The 24,322-nt window shown below is 43.2% G+C and overlaps 1 protein-coding gene across 2 annotated transcripts in view; it reads right to left on the bottom strand.

The window, feature by feature from the left end:
- Nucleotides 1-18,003, bottom strand: part of LOC139422752 (integrin alpha-1-like) — an 86,005-nt gene extending 68,002 nt beyond the window's left edge. The window contains exon 1 of one of the 2 annotated variants that reach the window (XM_071174073.1): nt 17,623-18,003. In XM_071174073.1, coding sequence (XP_071030174.1) covers nt 17,623-17,665 — 43 coding nt within the window. In that variant the 5' untranslated portion in view covers nt 17,666-18,003. The remainder of the gene's footprint in view (nt 1-17,622) is intronic. The other variant, XM_071174074.1, reaches the window with a different exon arrangement.
- Between the last annotated feature and the right edge of the window lie 6,319 nt (nt 18,004-24,322).

The following is a 24,322-nucleotide window of genomic DNA, read 5'->3' on the forward strand; positions in this document are numbered from 1 at the left end:
GTAGAGGATAACCATGGTCCTGATGGAGTAAAGGGTTTAAGAAAGGCCATCCTCAGGGCCCAAGCCAATTCAAGAAACATACTGGAGGATTTTTTTTATATGATATTGCTGCTGATGCAGTATCATATAAAATGTTGCTCTCCATACCACCTTCTGTTCTGCCTGTATTAAATAAAGTCACCGTCCCTGCATATCTGTTTGATTAATGATGAGTACAGAGCAGTGGTTCCCAAACTTTTTATAGTCCTGTACCCCTTCAAACATTCAACCTCCAGCTGTACCCCCTCTAGCAACAGGGTCAGCACACTCACAAATGTTGTTTTTTGCCATCATTGTAAGCCTGCCACACACACACTATATGATACATTTATTAAACATAAGAATGAGGGTGAGTTTTTGTCACAATCCGGCTCATGGGAAGTGACAAAGAGCTCTTATAGGACCAGGGCACAAATAATAATATAATAATTATCAATAATTTAGCTTTTTATTTAGCCATCTTACATATAAAACCTTATTTGTTCATCAAAAATTGTGAAGAACTCAACACAGGTTAATGAGAAGAGTGAGCTTGAAAGGATGCACATAACTCTACAATGTTGGGTTGTATTGGAGAGAGTCTCAGTCTTAAATAATTTTCCACACACAGTCTGTGCCTGTATTTAGTTTTCATTCCAGTGAGGTCCAAGAATCCACTCTCACATAGGTACGTGGTTGTAAAGGGCATCAGTGTCTTAACAACGCAATTTGCCAAGGCAAGAAACTCTGAGCGTAGCCCTATCCAGAAATCTGGCAGTGGCTTCTGATTAAATAAAATGTTCACAGAACCGCTTGTTGCAATTTCGATGAGGCTCTCTTGTTTAGATATTGGTAAGTGGACTGGAGGCAGGGCATGAAAGGGATAACGAATCCAGTTGTTTGTGTCGTCCGTTTCAGGAAAGTACTTGCGTAATTGCGCACCCAGCTCACTCAGGTGCTTCGCTGTATCACATTTGACATTGTCCGTAAGCTTGAGTTCATTTGCACACAAAGAAATCATACAATGATGGCAAGACATGCGTGTTGTCCTTGTTAATGCAGACAGAGAAGAGCTCCAACTTCTTGTAGCATCAATTCAAATCAAATCAAATCTTATTTGTCACTTACACATGGTTAGCAGATGTTAATGGTCACATGGTTAGCAGATGTTAATGGTCACATGGTTAGCAGATGTTAATGCGAGTGTAGCGAAATGCTTGTGCTTCTAGTTCCGACCATGCAGCAATATCTAACAAGTAATCTAACCTAACAATTTCACAACAACTACCTTATACACACAAGTGTAGAGAAATGAAAACGAATATGTATGCTTTTCTGAAAGGAGGGAGGGCCTTATATGCGTCGCGGAAGTTAAGAATAACAATGATCCAGGGTTTTTTCCAACCCGGGTTGTGCAATCGATATGCTGATAGAATTTAGGGAGTCTTGTTTTTAGATTAGCCTTGTTAAAATCCCTAGCTACAATAAATGCAGCCTCGGGATATGTGGTTTCCAGTTTACATAGAGTCGAATGAAGTTCTTTCAGGGCCGTCGATGTGTCTGCTTGGGGGGGAATATACACGACTGTGATTATGATCGAAGAGAATTTTGTGCCGCACAATGAATATAGTAGCGGAAAGTCCCTGTAATCCTAGATTCAGATCATTCAGGCGACATCACCCAGACAGGCCAGTCGTGTGAGAAACTCATCATCATGCCAGCGGTCAGACAAGTGAAAAGGATGGTCAGTAAAGAAAACTTTAAGCTCGTCTCTCAATTTAAAAAAACGTGTCAATACTTTTCCCCTTGATAACCAGCACACTTCTTCTGTATGTTGTAAAAGCGTTACATGGTCGCTGCCCATATCATTGCATAGTGCAGAAAATACACGAGAGTTCAGGGGCCTTGCTTAAACAAAGTTAACTATTTTCACTGTAGTGTTCAAAACGTCTTTCAAGCTGTCAGGCATTCCCTTGGCAGCAAGAGCCTTTTGGTGGATGCTGCAGTGTACCCAAGTGGCGTCGGGAGCAACTGCTTGCAGGCGCGTTACCACTCCACTATGTCTTGCTATCATGGCTTTTGCGCCATCAGTACAGATACCAACACATCTTGTCCACCAAAGTCCATTTGATGTCACAAAGCTGTCCAGTACTTTAAAAAATATCTTCTCATGTTGTCCTGGTTTTCAGTAGTTTGCAGAAGAGGAAGTCTTCCTTAATTAATTGACCCCCCATAAACGTAACAGACATATACCAGGAGCTGTGGCAGGCTGTTGGCTCATCCAGCTGTAACGCAAAGAATTCACTGGCTTGTAAGCGAAGCAGTAATTGTTTCAAAACATCTTCTGCCATGTCACTGATGCGTCGTGAAACAGTGTTGTTTGATGAAGGCATTGTCTGCATCGTTTTTTTGGCTTTTTCCCCAGCATTGTCCCAACCATATCCGCAGCAGGGGGTAGAATTAAGTCCTCCACAATAGTATGGGGCTTGCCTGTCCTAGCCACTCGGTAGCTCACCATATAAGACGCTTCTAGCCCCTTCTTATTAATGGTATCTGTTGCTTTTATACATGTCTTACTACTCGAAAGTCGTCTTTATTCTCGCTCAAAAAACTGTGGCTTATTTTTCAAATTGTTATGTTTCGTTTCTAAATGTCTGCGCAGAGTGCAGGTTTCCCGCGAGAGAATAACAGTTAATGTGATTGGATGTTAATTATTGGACTAGGTTGTATTGTTATTTCGCTGAACACTAGATGGTTTCATTTTATTTTTGGCAGTGAAACGAGGCTACTCAGGCGAGAAAAAAAACTCACCCAAATGTACAGCCCCGTTGGAAAATATAAATGTACCGTTTGAAAATGTGAAGAAAAAATGTTTTTAAAAGTTTTTTAAAAATTTGAATCACATTTATATTTGGCGTACCCCCGACGGCATTGCGCGTACCTCAGTTTGGGAATACCTGATGTATAGGAAACGTGCTGCACTGAGGAGGACAGAAGAGGAACGTTTCCTTCCACTGGCCAGCCCTGCCTCCCACTAAGAATATCACAACATCTTGCATGTGTGTCCCGTCTTTAGGTGATTGAATTGAACAAGCACAATACACGCATGCACACACAATAAACACCACACACACACACACACACACACACACACACACACACACACACACACACACACACACACACACACACACACACACACACACACACACACACACACACACACACACACACACACACACACACACACAACACACAAGTGTGATTTAACACTCCCAGTGAGAGGCACTCAAATCCTTTCAGCACGTCTCAGATGAAATCCAGTCCTCCTCTGATGTGGGGTGATATATATACCAACCAGACCGACACCCTTTCTGCATCATGTCTGTGGTCGCCCCCGACCTGTCAGCCATGCTTAGCCACAATAAAGCCCACCTTAAATCAGCACTACAGGCCTGCTAGCCAGACTTAACCGTAAAACTGATCCCCAATCAGTGTTAGAAGTGTGATCAGCCACACTTGACAAAAGTAAAACTAACTGACCCTGTGAAAAACATCAAACTTCAGGTCTGGTAGCTATTAAGTGGAGCAACCTGACATTGATCTTACATTTCAGTTCAGGTTAGGTGGTGAGGTGAGCCGTGATCCTAAGTCAGTGTTTGACCCTCTGAGCCAGACATGATCACTAACTCAGTTCAGGCTAGCTAGCGGTGAGACGTGATAAAAAACTGCTCCTAAATCAGTTCGCTAGAATCTGATCATTCCGGGAAGCAGTGTTCACTAACTCATTCCAGGCTGTGGTAAAACTGATCCTAAATCAGTTGGCAGGCAGTGGTCGTCAGGGAAAGAATTAAGAGACGTCAGCAGCACAGTGCTCTGCTCTCTAATGAGAAGGATAGTCTGACTCTGCTTCTCTGAGACATATGTTGGCATGGACCAGGAGCACATTCTCATACTCTCTATCCACCCCCCACCCCCCTCTCTCTCTGTTCCTCTCTCTCGTCCTAACTGCTTGGTCACTGTGTTCTGGGGAACACTCTTGGGTTGCTTTCTTTATTATGGGTTCTGACATTGGTTCTCTCTTGGGCTCTATTGGGTTCTGAAATTGGTTCTCTTTCTTGGGTTTCATTGGGTTCTGACATTGGTTATCTCTTGAGCTCTACTGGGTTCTGAAATTGGTTCTCTCTTGGGTTTCATTGGGTTCTGACATTGGTTATCTCTTGGGCTGTACTGGGTTCTGAAATTGGTTCTCTCTTGGGTTTCATTGGGTTCTGACATTGGTTCTCTATTGGGTTCTAATATTAGTTATCTATTGGGCTCTACTGGGTTCTGACATTGGTTATCTCTTGGGTTCTGAAATGACTTTTTACTCCAACTGGAGAGACTTCAACTTCTGCTGCGATCACTTCATTATGTTCACAGTAGAATTCATCTATTTGCTTAGTCACTGTTTTATGTGCCGCTTAGTCACTGTTTTATGTGCCACTTAGTCACTGTTTTATGTGCCGCTTAGTCACTGTTTAATGTGCCACTTAGTCACTGTTTTATGTGCCGCTTAGTCACTGTTTTATGTGCCGCTTAGTCACTGTTTTATGCGCCACTTAGTCACTGTTTTATGTGCCGCTTAGTCACTGTTTAATGTGCCACTTAGTCACTGTTTTATGTGCCGCTTAGTCACTGTTTTATGTGCCGCTTAGTCACTGTTTTATGTGCCGCTTAGTCACTGTTTAATGTGCCACTTAGTCACTGTTTTATGTGCCGCTTAGTCACTGTTTTATGTGCTGCTTAGTCACTGTTTTATGTGCCGCTTAGTCACTGTTTTATGTGCCGCTTAGTCACTGTTTTATGTGCCGCTTAGTCACTGTTTTATGTGCCACTTAGTCACTGTTTTATGTGCAGCTTAGTCACTATTTTATGTGCCGCTTAGTCACTGTTTTATGCGCCACTGCTGCGCCAATCGGCTCCCGAGTGGTGCAGCGGTCTAAGGCACTTCATCTCAGTGCAAGAGGTGTCACTGCAGTTCCTGGTTCGTATCCAGGCTGCATCACATCCGGCTGTAATTGGGAGTCCCATAGGGCACACAATTGGCCCGGAGTAGGCCGTCATTGTAAATAACATGCCTTGCCTAGTTAAATAAAAAAAATAAAAAATGTGTTGTTATATGATTAGGCTACAAAGTCATCTCTACCCGTAGATGTGGCTGTCTATTTAGAGTCCCTATAAATCTCAGTGGAAAGTCATTTAATGTGTGCGTAGGATGTAACAGAATGTGTGTAGGTTGTGCTCAATCACAGACGTGTCGTAATATACAATGAAGACAGGACTAAGAAAACATAAGATGAGTCCTATTGGTCAAGTCAAGTGTTGGCTGGAATGAATGTAGGCAGAGGACGCTGTACATTAAACAAGAACAACATTGGCAGCCAGAAAGTAAAATAATGCCTCATAGTCAATTGGAACTTAACCCATTGACCCATTCATTCAATAGGGACCGTTCCTCATAGACCCATTCATTCAATAGGGACCGTTCCCCAATGACCAATTCTTTCAACGGGGACCGTTCCCCATAGACCCATTCATTCAATAGGGACTGTCCCCCATTGACCAATTAATTCAATAGGGACTGTTCCCAAATGACCAAGTCATTCAATAGGGACTGTCCCCCATTGACCAATTCATTCAATAGGGACTGTTCCCAATTGACCAATTCATTCATTAGGGACTGTTCCCCATTGACCAATTCATTCAATAGGGACTGTTCCCAAATGACCAAGTCATTCAATAGGGACTGTTCCCAATTGACCAAGTCATTCAATAGGGACTGTTCCCAATTGACCAAGTCATTCAATAGGGACTGTTCCCAATTGACCAATTAATTCAATAGAGACTGTTCCCAATTGACCAAGTCATTCAATAGGGACTGTTCCCAATTGACCAATTCATTCAATAGGGACTGTTCCCAATTGACCAAGTCATTCAATAGGGACTGTTCCCAATTGACCAATTCATTCAATAAGGACCGTTCCCATTCATTCAGTGTGTGTCCATCTACAGTATGCACTGTGTGTGAAGCCCATGGAGCTGCCTGCCATATCTGATTCCATATTGGAACTGGAACTTCCAAATCTATTCCTTGGACCGCTAGTTTTTAAAGGCCTAGAACAAGGAATAGGAATACAAGTCACACCCACTGAATTACATAATTCTCCCTGCTGGTTGTCAAGGATTTCATGACAGAATCTTCTCCATCCCCAATCTTGCTCTATCACACACCCACAAACTCATCCAAACCCTCATCCAAATATTACTAACAACCGACTCATGTTCAAAAGTGCTGATCACAAAGCTTATTATCAGCGGAGCTAACTTGCAACACAAAGCTGGGATAGGAGTTAAGGGAGCTGCTTAAACATTTCACAGAAAGACAACAAATACACCCTGTGATGAGGTCACAGGGTTCACTTCTTCTATCTCCCTGTAGGCAACCTTCCTCTCCCTGTAGGCAACCTTCCACTCCCTGTAGGCAACCTTCATCTCCCCATAGGCAACCTTCCTCTCCCCGTAAGCAACCTTCCTCTCCCCGTAGGCAACCTTCATCTCCCTGTAGGCAACCTTCCTCTCCTTGTAGGCAATCTTCATCTCCCTGTAGGCAACCTTCATCTCCCTGTAAGCAACCTTCCTCTCCCTGTAGGCAACCTTCCTCTCCCTGTAGGCAACCTTCCACTCCCTGTAGGCAACCTTCCACTCCCCATAGGCAACCTTCCACTCCCCATAGGCAACCTTCATCTCCCCTTAGGCAACCTTCCACTCCCTGTAGGCAACCTTCCACTCCCTGTAGGCAACCTTCCTCTTCCCGTAGGCAACCTTCATTTCCCTGTAGGCAACCTTCATCTCCCCGTAGGCAACCTTCCTCTCCCCGTAGGCAACCTTCCTCTCCCTGTAGGCAACCTTCCTCTCCCTGTAGACGATCTTCCTCTCCCTGTAGCCAAACTTCATCTCCCTGTAGGCAACCTTCATCTCCCCGTAGGCAACCTTCCACTCCCCATAGGCAACCTTTATCTCCCTGTAGGCAACCTTCCTCTCCCTGTAGGCAACCTTCCTCTCCCTGTAGGCAACCTTCATCTCCCTGCAGACGCATACAAAGCTCTCCCTTGCAATCCATTTGGTAAATCTGACCATAATTCTATCCTCCGGATTCCTGCTTACAAGCAAAAATTAAAGCAGGAAGCACCAGTGACTCGGTCTATAAAAAAGTGGTCAAAAGAAGTAGATGCTAAACTACAGGACTGTTTTGCTAGCACAGACAGATTATTCCGATGGCATTGAGGAGTACGCCACATCAGTCACTGGCTTTATCAATAAGTGCATCGACGACGTCGTCCCCACAGTGACTACGTACATACCCCAACCAGAAGCCATGGATTACAGGCAACATTCGCACTGAGCTAAAGAGTAGAGTTGCAGCTTTCAAGGAGCGGAACTCTAACCCGGAAGCTTATAAGAAACCCCGCGATGCCCTCCGACGAACCATCAAACAAGCAAAGCGTCAATACAGGACTAAGACGGGCTCCGACGCTCGTCGGATGTCTCCCTTACGGATCAGTCCATCCTCACCTCCTGCATCCCCATCTGGTTTGGGTCTGCCCGCTGCACTATGCATTCAGGCAGGTAGCGTTCTCCTGACATCCGCCAACCCCAGATTCGACCGTCGGACTGCCAGATGGTGAAGCGTGATTCATCATTTTAGAGAACACGTTTCCACTGCTCCAGAGTCCAATGGCGGTGAGCCTTACACCCCTCCAGCCGACGCTTGGCATTGCGCATGGTGATCTTAGGCTTGTGTGCTGCTGCTCGGCCATGGAAACCCATTTCATTAAGCTCCCGACAAACAATTGTTGTGCTGTTGCTTCCAGAGGCAGTTTGGAAATCGGTAGTTAGTGTTTCAACCGACAGACAATTTTTACGCGCTATGCTCTTCAGCACTTGTTGGTCCCGTCCCGTTCGTTCTTCGCGGCTGAGCAGCTTTTGGTCCTAGACGTTTCCACTTCACAATAACAGCACTTACATTTGACCGGGGCAGCTCTAGCAGGGTAGAAATTTTATGAACTGACTTTTTGGAAAGGTGGCATCCTATGACGGTGCCACGTTGAAAGTCACTGAGCTCTCCAGTAAGGCCATTATACTGCCAATGTTTGTCTATGGAGATGGCATGGCTGTGTGCTCAATTTAATATACCTGTCAGCAAAGTGTGTGGCTGAAATAGCTGAATTTGAAGGAGTGTTCACATACTTTTGAATATATAGTGTATGAGCCAACCTCCCCTCAGCAGCCTCCACTGGTATACCCACAGTACATGTGAATATCTGCTCATTCTCTTATAGCTCTATGCTCACTCTACCTAGTTGTATATAATGTATGCAAACTTTCTGTCAATTCCGCTGTCTGTATTCTGTCTCTAAATGTTGTCTATCACTAGCAGCACCATATCACCAGGTAACATTCTGAGTATGTTGTCTATCACTAGCAGCACCATATCACCAGGTAACGTTCTGACTGTGTCAATGTAATTAGTGAATATCGGTGATTCTGATTCTGAAAAGCTCAACAATGGGTTTCGGCACCAAACCATATGACCACGCTCCAAACTCAAACTCTAATACATGTTTCTCATGTTTTACAGGTGATCAGTAACAATCAAGAGGACATTTCTAACCCACATCATTATCAATAAATAGATGTGCTTCTCATCAACCGTAAATCATCTGTAACTATACAGTAATAACTCAGTGTAGGAACTGTGTGAACTTGAACTAGCTGACTTTTCTCGTGTTCCATGGGTCAAAGTTCAGGGCCATGTACATAATCCAGGCTGATCCATCATGAAGAATGTCTAAATGCTTTGCAAGTAGGTTTCCCTGACCCGAAAGTGAAACACTTTGTGTGTTGTGTGTGTTGCATTATTGCCCTCCTGGCCTAGATCAGAAGAGAAAATCAGAAGAAGAAAAAAACATTTGTTTTGGAGAAGAACAACATGGTGGTGCAGTGGATTGTGTGTTGCCCTGCAGTAGCTGAATACTGTGGATAATGTGAACGAGGTGCCCCGTGCAGCCTGTACATCATCTCAGTGTGATGCCACAGTGATGGATGGGTCTGGCCTCTTGCTGCTGGGGGTGAGAGGAAAGAGAGGAGGGTTGAGGGCTGGTCTGATCACTGCTCTGAGGCCTGGTGCACAGATGATGCAGGGCTGAAGCACACACAGAAACACACACAGACGCACACACAGATACAGATGCACGCACGCATGCAGACATTTATGCACACACACACACACACATGCACACACCCCTCAGGGGCCTTGTGTATCTGCTGACAGCCTCTGATCCTCTGTGTGTGTGTATGTGTGTATGTGTATGTGTATGTGTATGTGTATGTATGTGTGTGTGTGTGTGTGTGTGTGTGTGTGTGTGTGTGTGTGTGTGTGTGTGTGTGTGTGTGTGTGTGTGTGTGTGTGTGTGTGTGTGTGTGTGTGTGTCTGTGTGCTTATTTTGGTGTGGTGTTGCTAGTGCATCTGGAACACCAGAGTACCATGGACAGAGTTTTCTGTTTTCAAAGCATTGGAGCATTGTGTAAAACACAATCAAGACATACCAGAAAAACAATTTTCCATGGCCGGATTATTACATTTCATCAGAAAAAAAAGCACAATGTCTAATATCCTATATCTTGACATTTGAAGAGCTGGACTTCTTATCTTTTCTCAGAGCTGGTGTTTGTTTGTGAACCTAACGACCCTGGTTGCTGTAGCTGGTGCCTGGCGTGTCTCTCTCCCACTGTTGTTGTTCTTATTGTTGTGCTAAAGTGAAGATAACCAACCTCCCAACCTCCCTCACCTCCCACAGTCCTCTTCCCCTCCTACCCCTTCTCACCCATCCTCCCCACCTCTCCTTCCCAGTTTTATGTGAGGTGGGTCTCTTGAGGCTCTGGGACCGGGGTCACCGGAAGTCACGACCTTGGGGTTGCTAGATGACTGGACTCTAAATGTGCCGTCACACCTGCTCCAGTCCCACCAGAGAGTCACGATTGTTCTTTGAAAAGAATTAAGGGAGAAACTTGGCTTTTTTCCCTAATATGTTTCATTACATGGGGATTAATCCAATACATGGTGGAATCCAACACATGAGGGGCCCAAAAGCACTGCTTTTTGACACATTGCTTCCTTAACCCGGAAGCCAGACGCACCAATGTATTGGAGGAAACCGTGTCCAACTGGAGAACGAAGTCATCTTGCGGGTGCCCGGCCCACCACAAGGAGTCGCTAGAGCACAATGGGACAAGAAAATCCCGGCTGGCCAAACCCTCCCCTAACCTGGACGAGGCGGGGCCAATTGTGCGTTGCCTCATGGGTCTCCCGGTCAAGGCCGTGCTTTCAGTTTTGCACGAATGCTGCCATCTATCCACAGTTTTTGGTTTGTTACATTTTAATCATCACTGTTTCAACATCCTCTATGCACTATCTGATGAGCCCAGTGACAGAGTCAGTGTAGTTGTCGATGTTATTTCCAGAGGTGACCCAGAACATTTCCCAGTCCACGTGATCGAGAAACAGTCCTGTAGCATGAATTCTGATTAGTCAGACCAACGCTGAACAGTCCTTATCACGGGTGCTTCTTGTTTAAATTTCTGTATATATGCGGGGAAGAGCAGAATGGAGGCGTGATCTGATTTGCCAAAGGGGGAGGGTCTTGTAGCTGTCATGGAAGGGAGAATAACAATGGTCACGCGTCCTCTCTCCACATGTAACACAGGAGATGTGTTGGTGGAATTTCAGGAAATGTTTTCCTATAAATTCTACTGAGGTTTCCTGGCGGCAAGATTGTCATATTTTACATTCAGCACAAAGGTTTTGATAGTTCCAAACCAATTATTTGTCCAGTTAAATTATTGCAAGTGTATAGACATGAAACTCCTACAAAGCATTATAGTTGGCTGCTTTCCAAGCCAATAATTGTGTCTACTGGCATACAGCAACAGTGATGTTTGATAGAGGTTGTTTGGTATGCCCGAGCTAAACCCTTCCACAAGGTAATTTTTCTCAATGGCAAATATTACTCATCTGAGCTCTTAAAAGCTTTGTAAACACCAGTATATGGGATCTGTCAAGACATGGGATCAACTTACAGTGGGCTAGGCCCCTTATTGGGACTGTGGACGCACATGGTCTTGTTTATTTTACCTGATGTCTTGTTACAGTCAGTAGATACTAGACACTGCATACTATTCCCTGGACACACATGGTCTTGTTTATTTTACATGATGTCTTGTTACAATATTTACATGTTGACTGTTTGTGGAGTCTCATGAAGTCATATTTAGTCATATTTTTCAGTTCTCGTATTTCATTTCTGGGATTGCCATGCCATATTGATGTAACCTCTCAAAGAAAACCTTGATATCTATACTCTTAGAAAAATTGTCCTATCTAGAACATAAAAGGGTTATTTGGCTGTCCCCATAGGAGAACCCATTGAAGAATCATTTTTGGTTCCAGGTAGAACCCTTTTGTGTTACATGTAGAACCTTCCCCACAGAAGGTTCTACATGGAACCTAAAAGGGTTCTACCTGGAATCAAAAAGGGTTCTCCTATGGGGACAACCGAAGAACACTTCTGGAACACTTTTTTCTAGGAGTGTAGTTTCTAGTTTTCAGTAACAAACAACAAGCTGCTTGCTTCCAGTGTCTCATGTGAGCCAATAAAAGAGACGACAGTAGACAGTGGGTCAGCCCGTCAGACAGCCAGCAAAGGAATGTGTTTTTTTAGGCTCCAAGTATGGAGGGAGACGTTCAGAGTGAGATCTTCTGGGAGATCTGGCGCTTCTGCCAGGGGATGCTCTGGATTTACGACCGACCAAGCAAAGGGGGAGAAGAGACCCTCAATGCCAGGGCCAGGGTTAAGGGGACTGAGTGGCAGCCTGTCTGTTGGACAAAGCTTGACCATCACTCCTTCTCTCACTCCACTGGTGTACCCTGACCTGGGTTCAAAATGATTTCAAATACTTTTATTGAACTTGCCTGGAGAGCCAGATGGGTGGATTTGCACTTTTTGGGACTATTCCATTGGTTCCATTGAATGAGGCATGCTGGAGTTCACTGAATGAAAATACATGATGATCTTATTTTGGAATATATACAGTGCATATTAAATTAGCAGCGGTTGCAAACATCTACTGTATCTGCATAGTGAACTACTTATAGAGGATGATGCTGCTATGGGAAAGATTCAGACTGTTGGTCTGTGGGTTCAGTTCAGACTGGCTCCTCTTCTCCAGACTCATAAATACAGCCAGACCACTAATGTCTTCAGACAAACTGCCCGGCCTCCAACCCTTCACTCGTCTTCAAACAGCCAATGAATTAGCTCTTTAATCAAATCAGCTGCAGCAGGATTCCATACATAAAGGAACCTTCAGACAGTGAAAGAAATGAAGAGTTTATTTCCAAAATGCTATATGCACCAATTTGTTTCTATATATTTTTTCACCAGAAATGATTGCTTATGGATATTTTCATGTGTGTGTAAAATGTATCTATTCTCAGATATTTTATTCATTGATTTTAGACAATGTGTTTTTTTGTTGTTGTTGCTAAATGCTATATGTCCATTGTTTAGCTGGAATGGAATGTTCGTATCCTGTATATTTGACTGTGATATGTGATTGTCTCACCTAGCTATCTTAAGATGAATGCACTTACTGTAAGCTGCTCTGGATAAGAGCATATGCTAAATGACTAAATCATCAAATGAAAAAAGTTTTACATTGATGGCACAAATGTATAATTTTTTACATTTCTTTATAAAAAATGAACTTATTTGTTACATTTGTGTAAAACCTATCATTATTTGTCTCTGAAATGAAAAACAGTAAATCCATTGAACAACCCCATGCCATCAATAGATAGTGAAAAAACACACCAATCTCTTTGATAATTTATTGAAATAAAAAAGCAAATTTAACAATAATTTACCATCTTTTTGGAATGAAACTCTTCAAATGTATACTGTTGGTCTTATCTAGTGGTGGATAGATGGGTGATACACTGTGGGGAGGGAGATAAACAGTGGGAGGGAGATAAACAGTGGGGAGGGAGATAAACTGTGGGGAGGGAGATAAACAGTCGGGAGGGTGATATACCGTGGGGAGGGAGATACACTGTAGGGAGAGAGATAAACTGTGGGGAGGGAGATACACTGTGGGGAGGGAGATAAACTGTGGGGAGGGAGATAAACAGTGGGGAGGGAGATACACTGTGAGGAGGGAGATAAACTGTGGGGATGGAGATACACTGTGGGGAGGGAGATACACTGTGGTGAGGGTGATAAACTGTGGGGAGGGAGATACACTGTGGGGAGGGAGATACACTGTGTGGAGGGAGATACACTGTGGTGAGGGAGATAAACTGTGGGGAGGGAGATAAACAGTGGGGAGGGAGATAAACAGTGGGGAGGGAGATAAACTGTTGGGAGGGAGATAAACAGTGGGGAGGTTGATACACCGTGGGGAGGGAGATACACTGTAGGGAGGGAGATAAACTGTGGGGAGGGAGATACACTGTGGGGAGGGAGATAAACTGTGGGGAGGGAGATACACTGTGGGGAGGGAGATAAACTGTGGGGAGGGAGATACACTGTGGGGAGGGTGATAAACTGTGGGGAGGGAGATACACTGTGGGGAGGGAGATACACTGTGGGGAGGGAGATCAACTGTGTGGAGGGAGATCAACTGTGGTCCTAGTGACACCTGCTGATATACGGCGATGGGAACAATCTCACTTGCTGAGGATTTGCTTCTCTAGGTATTTTTGAGAGCGTTCCCTAAAATTTCAGTTGAAAGGCATAGGTAATTTGAAAGACAAAAAACATTACTTCTTGATTGCATATGTGAACAGATGTACAGATGTTCAATGAACACACTTTGTAAGTATCATACCACACACATCTGTGAGTAACATGAATATGTGAATGTACACAATGTGTTATTATGAGTTGGCTACATAAGCCCTACTGTACATCCCATAAATTGATTATAGACATTGAGACTGACAAAAAAAAACAATGACAGAATTTGAGATATAAGAAACAATCTGCAATACATGAATACACACTCTTGTGTACCACGTTCTGCCTGATGTGTTACAACTACCGTGGCTAAAGATTATGAGCAAGAAGACCACCATAAATAATTCCTCAACACCTTCATCCTCAAGAACAAACATCACTGTAATCTACATGTCCAAGAGCTTTGTGTGTCCATTCTGTATACGAGTTAGAACATCAGTGTGTGTGGTTTGATTGTGTGCGTGTGTGTGTTCTTACATTCATATGGCTAAGCATATCCGCGTGTTTTCAAGTGTCCAGAGTAAGTTCACTTGTCCCAGTCCCACACACCCCTGATTGAAGCCAGATGAGCTCTCCTCGAGGTCCCAAACCAAAAACACCTGTACTCCCATCTCCGTTAGGAATTTAGAAGGTTCAAATGCCGCCACTACAATAACCACATGTGGGCCCCTGGGCCACGCTGGAGCGGCACTTCTAGCACAACATGGGATTTGTGAATATGATCCCAACCAGTAGGTTCCAGCCAAGCCCCCCTCATTCATAAACAATCAGGCAGCTCACAGAGGTAGACAAGGTCATAGATTGGTTCAATACTCAGGACGAGTAGCTAGGACAATAACCACTAAACAAAGCTCCTCACAAATTCATTATTCCAAGGAGGGGAGGGGAGGGGTGAGGGTGGGGGCATGGAACTGATGAGATATGAGTTATCCCACTACTGTAGATGTGTTCCATCTGAACTAAAGAAGTCTAGGGTCAGATTCATTAGGGCATGGAACGGAAAATGTTTTGCAGCAGAAAATGTAAAAGTAGTGATTCTGTTTCCCTGTTTCCTTCTGTTTACTTCCGTTTGGTGTTTTAATGAACTGGGTCTGGGTGTGCAGTCAGGGGTCTGTGGGGAGAGGAACCAGAGCCTAAGTAGGGAGACTCTTGGTCTTTGCACCAAATGGCACCCTATTCCCTATTTACGGACCCTGCTCATAAGTAGTGCACTAACTGGGGAATAGGATACCATTTGGGACGCAAACTTGGTGTGATGTGATAGTGACTAATGTGAGCCTCTATCTCCAGCTGCATCTCTAACTCAATTCTCTAATGACGGTCACGAGCCGGTGACAAGCCGATGTCACATGTGAGCGTAGGAATCTGAGAATAAGAGGGACGCTCACACTGTTGACTTTACAGTAACAGAGGAGCATTTCAATGTTTCAGACCCAGTCCCAGGCTGTGCCCCAAATGGCAACCTATTCCCTATGTATTGAACTACTTATGACCAAGGCCCATGGCTCTGATCAAAAGTAGGCCATTATATGGGGAATGGTGCCATTTTGGGAGCAGACCCAGTCTCAGATACATTGTTGGTACTTTCCCCCTTTTAGAACTACAGGAACATGACCTGAGAAGTTAATTCAGTACTGCTGGACTTATAACTGAGTGTTCAGTCACAAGTCACTGCGAGACTTCCCACACCAGCAACAGGCATATCTGTTTTCAAATACTCACCGGTACAAAATAGGCTTTAAAAGTGTCTGAAAATGAAATGAGTTCATATTGATAAGCCCGGAGTTCCAAATGTAAAAACGGTCAATAATTGGTCTTTGGAATATTGAAAATCAAATTATATTGATAATTTATTACATTACTGGCAGTGTCAGAAATCCCACACCTGGTTGTGTGACATGAGGTCTGGCTTTGGACTAACACCACACAGGAACTCCATTTAATTCACTTCAGATTACTTATTATTACTGTAGGTACTTACCCATTTGATCCCAGCACTGATTGTATTCCGAAATACAAGACATCACAATGTAGACAAAAACTAAAATTGTTGATAATAATATTCCTACATTCAGAAAGTATTCACGCCCCATTGACTTTTTCCACATTTTGTTGTGTACCAAACTAAGGATGGATCAACAACATTGTAGTTACTCCATAATACTAACCTAAATGACAGAGTGAAAAGAAGGAAGCCTGTACAGAATTAAAATATTCCAAAACAGGCACCCTGTTTGCAATAAGGCAGTAAAGTAATGGTGCAAAACATTTGGCAAAGCAATTAACATTTTGACCTGAATAAAAAGTGTTATGTTTAGGGCAAATCCAATACAACACCATATTGTCAAGCATAGTGGTGGCTGCATCATCTTTTGGGTGTGCTTGTAATGTTTAAGGACTGGGGAGGTTTCAGGATAAAAAATACATGGAATGGCGCTAAGCACAGGCAAAATCCTAGAAGAAAACCTGGTTCAGTCTTCTGTCCACCAGAAACTGGAGGAGGAATTCACCTTTCAGCAGGACAATAACCTAAAACATAAGGACAAGTCTACACTGGAGTTGCTTACCAAGAAGACAGTGAATGTTCCTGAGTGGTCGAGTTACTGTTGTGACCTAAATCTACTTGACAATCTATGGCAAGACCTGAAAATGGTTGTCTAGCAACGAGCAACAACCAATTTGATCGAGCTTGAAAATTTTTTCAATATTAATGGACAAATGTTGCAAAATCCAGGTGTGGAAAGCTCTTAGAGACTTATCCAGAAAGACACAGAACTGTAATCACTGCCCAAGGTGCTTCTACAAAGTATTGACTCAGTGGTGTGAATATTATGTAAATGAGACATTTTATTTTCAAAAAACATATTTTCACTTTGTCATTATGGGGTATTGTGTGTAGATGGGTGAGATGTTTTTTTTAATCCATTTGAGTTCAGTCTGTAACAACAACATTTGGAATAAATCAAAGGGGTCTGAATATCTTTTGAAGGCACAGCAAAAAGTAATCCAAGCCATTATGACTGTCTCAGTTAATAGGAACCAGGACAGTTCTAGAAACTTGCTTCACTTTTGTATGTTCAATGTTTTTCACAGGAAGTTGCACCACTCACACAAGTGTCCAAATTAGGCTTCAACACACACACACCACCCCCCCCCCCCCCCCCCCCCCCCTCCCCCCGGCAGTACCACACACCCCCGCCGTAAGCTACTGATGACTTTATGTATAACTGCGGAGTTATAGGTGGCGTGGCTATCTGAAATGTTCCTAAACAATGATCTGTAATTGCAGTGGGTTCCAATAGCAACAGATGAGAATGAATAGCGTATGGGTAAATAACTGTATGTGCGTCGTACCCCACTGTATCACACATTGACCAATTTCACACATCTAAATACCAGCCGGCGAGGATCATTTCAAAGCCGTTCAGATTCTTAGGTTCGTTCAAATAAGCCATGATGAATTTGCTTACTTGAGGTTAAAAAATTGTAAATTCAATGTAGAAGCAATTTACACCTAATGGATGGTTTTATGAGTCACGATGCATCATTAATAATTGAGTACACGGTTAATGTATGTGTGCCTGTGGGACGCGCACAGGAACCTGGATAGTGGACACACACAAGTTAAAACATGCGCGCGCGACAGGCTGTTCGCTTGTAGTTTAATAAACTGGTGATAACATGCATATTCAGAGAAAATATCACCTACCGAGTGCTGTCGCTAATTTCAAATATTGCATTTGCCGGAGCATCTTGGAATAATCAGTTTCCACGGCGGCTGGAGCTGGTATTCTTCGGCCCTTCCCGTCAGACGCGCAATATTCAACTGAAGACAGAACTCTCTAGAGGCGTGAGGGGTGATTGAACTACTCTGAGAATTAGTCTGGCATTTCCTGCATGCTAGCATCTGCGTTTGAAGTATTTTAAACTTGCAATAGGAACTCTGTAACTGTCACTTAAATACTGGCATTTATTCCGTTTTTAAAAAGAAGTGTTATTATTCTCCTGGTCTCCCGGTACATCAATGATCCATATCCTCTTCTGCTGCGTAGGCTACTGTGTGGAGTGGACAGGACCGGGAGAAGAAGTCAGGACCCAAGACTTCAGTCCTGAAATCATAGGCACTGAGTGTGTGGGAGTTGGCTTGCCAAGTCAACCCATGGGAAAATCTTACCAGGCAAATAAAACCAGTGACAGAGACGTCTGACTCTGGAAATAATAGCAGTTAGTTATTTTGGAATGGGGAATCGCCACCAAACCAATTTGTCTTGGAAATGTCAACCTTTTTTGCCAGTACTCCACCGCCACCAGTGTTATGTTCCGTAGCCTATTTCAAAAGATATTACTTTGCTACAACTTTGGAATTAGGGGAAAATAGCAGGTGCCCCCAGCCCTATACCTGATACTTCACATTTAAATAGACAACTGGCAACATTTTTCTTTAACCCTTATTCTATCAGGTAGGCTGACTGAGAACACATTCTCATTTACAGCAACAACCTGGGGAATAGTTACAGGGGAGAGGATAAATGAGCCAATTGTAGACGGGATGATTAGGTAACCATGATGGTATGAGAGCCAGATTGGGAATTTAGCCAGGACACCAGGGTTAACACCCCTACTCTTACGATAAGTGCCACGGGATTTTTAGTGACCACAGAGAGTCAGGACACCCATTTAACATCCCATCCAAAAGACAGCACCATACACAGGGCAGTGTCCCCTATCACTGGCCTGGGGCATTGGGATATTTTTTAGACCAGAGGAAAGGGTGTCTCCTACTGACCCCCCAACACCACTTCTAACAGGATCTGGTCTCCCATCCAGGGATTGACCAGGACCAACCATGCTTAGCGTCAGAAGCAAGCCAGCAGTGGGATGACTGACAACTACCTGATAATGTCAAAGAAAACCAATTAACAATAAAAGCAACTGAGGTCACACGAAATGTTGATGGAACTATTTCAGCAAGAATATTTGCCAGCTAACGATCATTCAGTTAGTTTTTTTTTAAATGCTGTCATGCCCTGACCTTAGAGAGCCTTTTAATGTCTCTATTTGGTTTGGTCAGGGTGTGATTTGGGGTGGGCATTCTATGTTTTGTTATCTATGATTTTGTATTTCTATGTTTTGGCCGGGTATGGTTCTCAATCAGGGACAGCTGTCTATCGTTGTCTCTGATTGGGAACCATATCCATCCTTTCTTTGTGGGAAGTTGTCTTTGTTCATGGCACATAGCTTTCAGCTTCACGGTTTGTTTTGTAGTGTTTATTTGTTTTTGTCTGCGTCATATAAATGAAGAATATGTACGTTCACAACGCTGCACCTTGGTCTTCCTCCTTCAACAGCCGTGACAAATGCTCTATCATTATCGTGTAAAGAACATAGTCTTTACCATCTCCTTATCGATAATACAGTCTGTACAAATGACATTTTCTTTCATTTTTGGGTTGTAATAACAGGATAACATTAGATGAAGATTTAGAGGTATGGGCGTGTGCTCCTGGCTTATGACAAGTTATGACAAGCAAGTCCCATGGGTGACTTGGCAAGCCAACTCCCACACACTCAGTGCCTATGATATGATGGTTGACTCTTACCTAACCCTACTGACAGTTATTTTGCTATGCATGTTCTAGAGAAGATCCTTGTGGGTTTCTTATGGTAGACAGGGGGAATAACATCCAGAAATTCGGTTACACTCTTGTAAAAAAAAATGGTTTTAAAAGGTTTCGTCTGCTGTGACCATAGGAAAACCTTTTTGGGGTCCAGGTAGAATACTTTTTGGGTCCAGGTAGAACACTTTTGGGGTCCAGGTAGAATACTTTTTGGGTCCAGGTGGAACACTTTTGGGGTCCAGGTAGAATACTTTTTGGGTCCAGGTAGAACACTTTTTGGGTCCAGGTGGAACACTTTTGGGGTCCAGGTAGAATACTTTTTGGGTCCAGGTAGAATACTTTTTGGGTCCAGGTAGAACACTTTTTGGGTCCAGGTAAAAATAATTTTTGGGTCCAGGTAAAAATAATTTTTGGGTCCAGGTGGAACACTTTTTGGTTGCAGGTAGAACTCTTTTGGGTTTCATGTGCCCTCTGTGAAAAGGGTCCCAAAAGGGTTATATCTGGAGGAAAAAAGGGTTCTACGTGGAACCAAAAAGGGATCTTCAAAGCGTTCTTCTATGGGGACAGCTGAAGAACCTTGTTAGGTTCTAGACAGCACCTTTTTTTCTAAGAGTTAGCTGTATGAGGGGATTGGGATTAGCCTGGAAACCAAATTGATTAGTTCTGTTTATTAAGAGCGTATCCATTTTGATTACAGGCAAGATTGTGACAACCTCCCATTTTTAAAATATAATAAGTAAGAGAACATGCAGCCACAGAAACCGAGAAGTGGGGTTGATTATTATGGCAAATTCTTCATAACGATTCTCAGATTGAGACTATGCCCTGAGCCTCACGGCGCTGTTGTTGTGGTTTTGGATGCTGGTTACATGAGATGTATTCCTATTTACCTTGACATCATTTTCCATCTGGGAGGTAATGCCATAGTAGATACCTTCCTGTCTGTGTCTACAATCCCTCAGTGGCTTGAACATTGTGTGTCCGTTTCATTACTGTATAATACTGTACATGTTCAAATGGGTAGCTTCAGTCAGCTGATTCTAACCATCCCTTCTGGTTAGTTCTAGTCGGGCAGCTTAGTCTCTCATTCAGAGGACCCACACTTTTGTTAGTGTCTTATTGGTCAAGGTTACACCTAATACTTATCATCGCATCTCCTTCAGCCTATCAGTGGCCTTGATTCCCGGGACTTCAGTTTCAGTTAGTCTATGACCCCAGCACACTGTGTGGTCAGGAACGTGCTTTCCCCATCCTGATGAGCACTTCCACGGTTTCCCCTCCTGTTGAACTTTTCCTCCTGTGGACTGAATCGCTTTATGTCTGATGTTTAATTGTGCGTGCATCTAAACGACCACATAGTTAATGTCAGTTATCACTGGACATGATTCTCAGTTATCTGAACCATGAGTGGTCAGATGTGTGTGTGATGCCCCCGCACAGTGACACATTGACTCTGAGCCGCTACCCCCTGTATATAGCCCTGCTATTGTTATTTACTGCTGCTCCTTAATTATTTGTTTTTCTTATCTCTTACTTTTTTTTTAGGTATTTTCTTAAAACTGCATTGTTGGTTAAGGGCTTGTATAAGTAAGCATTTCACTGTAAGGTTGGGCGCATGTGACAAATACAATTTGATTTGATATGTGTGTGAATGTGAACATCTTCTTCCATTAAACTCCTCCTAACCTGGACATCCGCCTCGTCCTTGTTCTGACCGGACGTTCTGTGGTGGTTGCCACCTGCCTTAAGCCAGCACCTAAGATTTCTTATTACGTTCATGGTCCTTCGATTCTCTACAACCCTAACCCTATTTTTCAATTCTTATTTCTATGTGTTTCATACACACAGGAGGTAAATGCTGTTAACACATTGCGGATGACTGTTATTTACTCATGGCTCCTGTAACACACACTGTGAGAATTAGATAGTTCACAACAGTCTTGCCTGTCGTCCACCTATCAGATAGACATTTGAGTCATTTAGCAGACACTCTTATCCAGAGCAATTTACAGTAGTGAGTGCATACATTTTTTTCTTTTTTTTATCATACTGGTCCCCTGTGGGAGTCAAACCCACAACCCTGGCTTTGTAAGTGCCAAGCTCTACCTACTGAGCCACACAGGACACACAACTATACACCAGGAAGACACTGATTAGTGGTCATATTTAATCCTCCATTTCTACCCCACCTATGTCCGTTCCCACTGTCACTGCCTGTTATGGGAGATGTATCGTAGTATAGGAAATATACATACTACAGACAGCTTATGAAGATGCTTATTCTGAGCAAATCCTTTATAGATGAAGGAAATTAGTTTAGATTGTGTATTATAACAGGAAGATATTTGCCTACTGGACTACCGTTCACCGAATTAGCGTAATGCCACAGTAAAGTAAATCCCTGCTTATTTCGTATTCCCTATAGTGAATGGGGTTTTCATTGAACAATCTATTACATACAAGGAACCTGGAATGTACATAAGAAACTGGAGCTTGTATTTTACGTGTGTTATGTTTGCTTTTATGTATTCTGGATGGTTGACATCTCACTGCTTAAACCACCACTAAACACTGAACTCTGTGGTATTTTCATATTCTCAAAATACTCATCTCAGAACCCAGATCCAAATCTCCCGGATGTTGGAAGAGATGAAGGAAGAGGTCAATCAGGAACTATAAAACAATAAACTGTTAGTTAATGTGAATCACTAAATATGGAAGATAGATAGAGCGAAGGAAGTTCCCCTCTCTGAATCAAATAATCAAATCAGTCATGACAGAAATAAGAAAAGACAGTAAGAAGTTTGCTTTCTCTTATTTCATTTATTTACTGCTTTCTTGTCTCTCCCTCCCTCGCTCTCTGACCATTTTTAAGTCCCTGAATCCACTCCCTGTTAAAGATGAATACCGCAGGCTAGGGAAACCCTGTTTAACTCAATGTGGATATTGAGTCAGTGACCTTTTCCTACACAGGGGACATGGATTGGAAAGGCTTCAAACCATTTTTTGACAACTCAGCATGAAATAAAGCAGTGTGATTCTACTGATTCTATTCTCAGAACTATGACGGAGAAGAAAGGCAATGTAAACATGAACCAGACATGGGAGGGGTGATGAGTCATCTTGTTCTCAAAGAGAAACTAGACTTTCCCTTTTTTACTTCCTTGTTTCATCCTAATTTAGGAACGGTAGAGAGAGAGACGGTTAGTTTAAAACACGCTGCACATACCCAATAAACAGGAAATGCCTTTTAGGGAATGGCAGCTGTGATTTCCAAGGTGATACAATGAAGCACCAACATCAGTGCTTTACTTTCTGGGTTTGATGAGACACAACTTATCTTGGCCAATTAGAGCCATGTAAACACTCTGGCTCCGCCCCATGTACCCTCCTCAGGCCCCTGGAGGCCCTATCTGCTCCTCTGTCCTAATGGCCATGCCTAGGCCATCAGGGTGCTGTGGCATTTCGGTTTTGTCAACAATGGCTCAAACATAGCCTCTCGTCTCTCTCTCTCTCTCTCTTAATAATATCCCCCTAAAGTCGATTGACGCTTTACCGCATCAAACAGTGACATAATTTTGAATCTTGAATAGATCCCCGTGAGTTTATGCTAGAGACTTACCGTTTCTTGTAGTGGCAGCAGCTCAATCCCATCTTTCTGCCATTATAAATGATGCACCTATTCCATAACATGGGGCTTAGGAAAGCTGCATTTTTCTACACAAGAGAGGATCTGGACAGGAAAATCGCCCTGCAATCATCTGTAAACCCCGAACCGTGTGAGCTACAAACTAATATGTTACCAATACCGAAAGGGGAGACTTTCAGGAACATGACAGTGTCAGTTGTTTGGCTCTACGACATCCACATGCTTTATGGCAGTCGTCTCAACTCTCAGTCCTGGACATCCTGATTTAGAAGAGATCTTCTCACAAAATCGACTCTCTCTCTCTCTCGATGTCTCTATTTCTCTCTCTCTTTCTTCAACTCTCTCTCTCTCTCTCTCTCTTTCTGTCTGTCACCTTCTCTTTCACTCTTTCACTCTTTCACACTGCCTTTTGACTCTGTCAACAATAGTTCAAAGCTGGGGGTTACAGCAAGGGCATAACCTCTCTCCCCTCTCTCCCAGTTACTTTAGTGTTGTGAAACATGTTCTCTCTCTGAGTCGCTTACAGTTGACAGATTTTATGGGGCTAAATTGGATTGTTGTGAAGGAGTGTTCCAAAGTTGGAAGCCAAGCCATTTTGAAATCAATGCATTTTGCCATTGATCCTAAGTCACTGCATGCTGTGAACTTAGATCTGAATAACAAAGTGAACTCTCTCTTTGTTTTTACGAAAGCTACTTCTACCGGAGCCCATAAAAAAACGAGTCCCCTCTTCCAATAATTTGTTGTAAGTGGGGTGAACAGTAAAGAATGCCAAACTACACCTCAGCAGTAACTTTTCCCCCAACGTGCAGTTTCACACCAATCGTATTCACAGGGTTGCAGCATGCAAGCAGTGGTTCTGTGAGGTATTGTCATAGGAATTCAGAGGCTACCAGTCTACTACACAATTGTTTGCAACGTGACATTACATTCAGTGCATTTCCATCGCTCATTGCAATTGGAGGATATCAGATTCTGCTTGGGCAGCAGTTCTGAACAGGAGAAGCCCCATGCGTGACATATGACATGAGTAGAGAAGTGGTCAGGGGATCAGACTTGTGACCGCAAGGTCAATCCCTAAAAATGATATGGCTTCTAGAATTTGGACCCCTTGAGCAAGGCATTTAAAATATTTATGTTGA

Source organism: Oncorhynchus clarkii, chromosome 12 (assembly GCF_045791955.1).
Source record: "Oncorhynchus clarkii lewisi isolate Uvic-CL-2024 chromosome 12, UVic_Ocla_1.0, whole genome shotgun sequence".
NCBI classification, from domain to species: domain Eukaryota; kingdom Metazoa; phylum Chordata; class Actinopteri; order Salmoniformes; family Salmonidae; genus Oncorhynchus; species Oncorhynchus clarkii.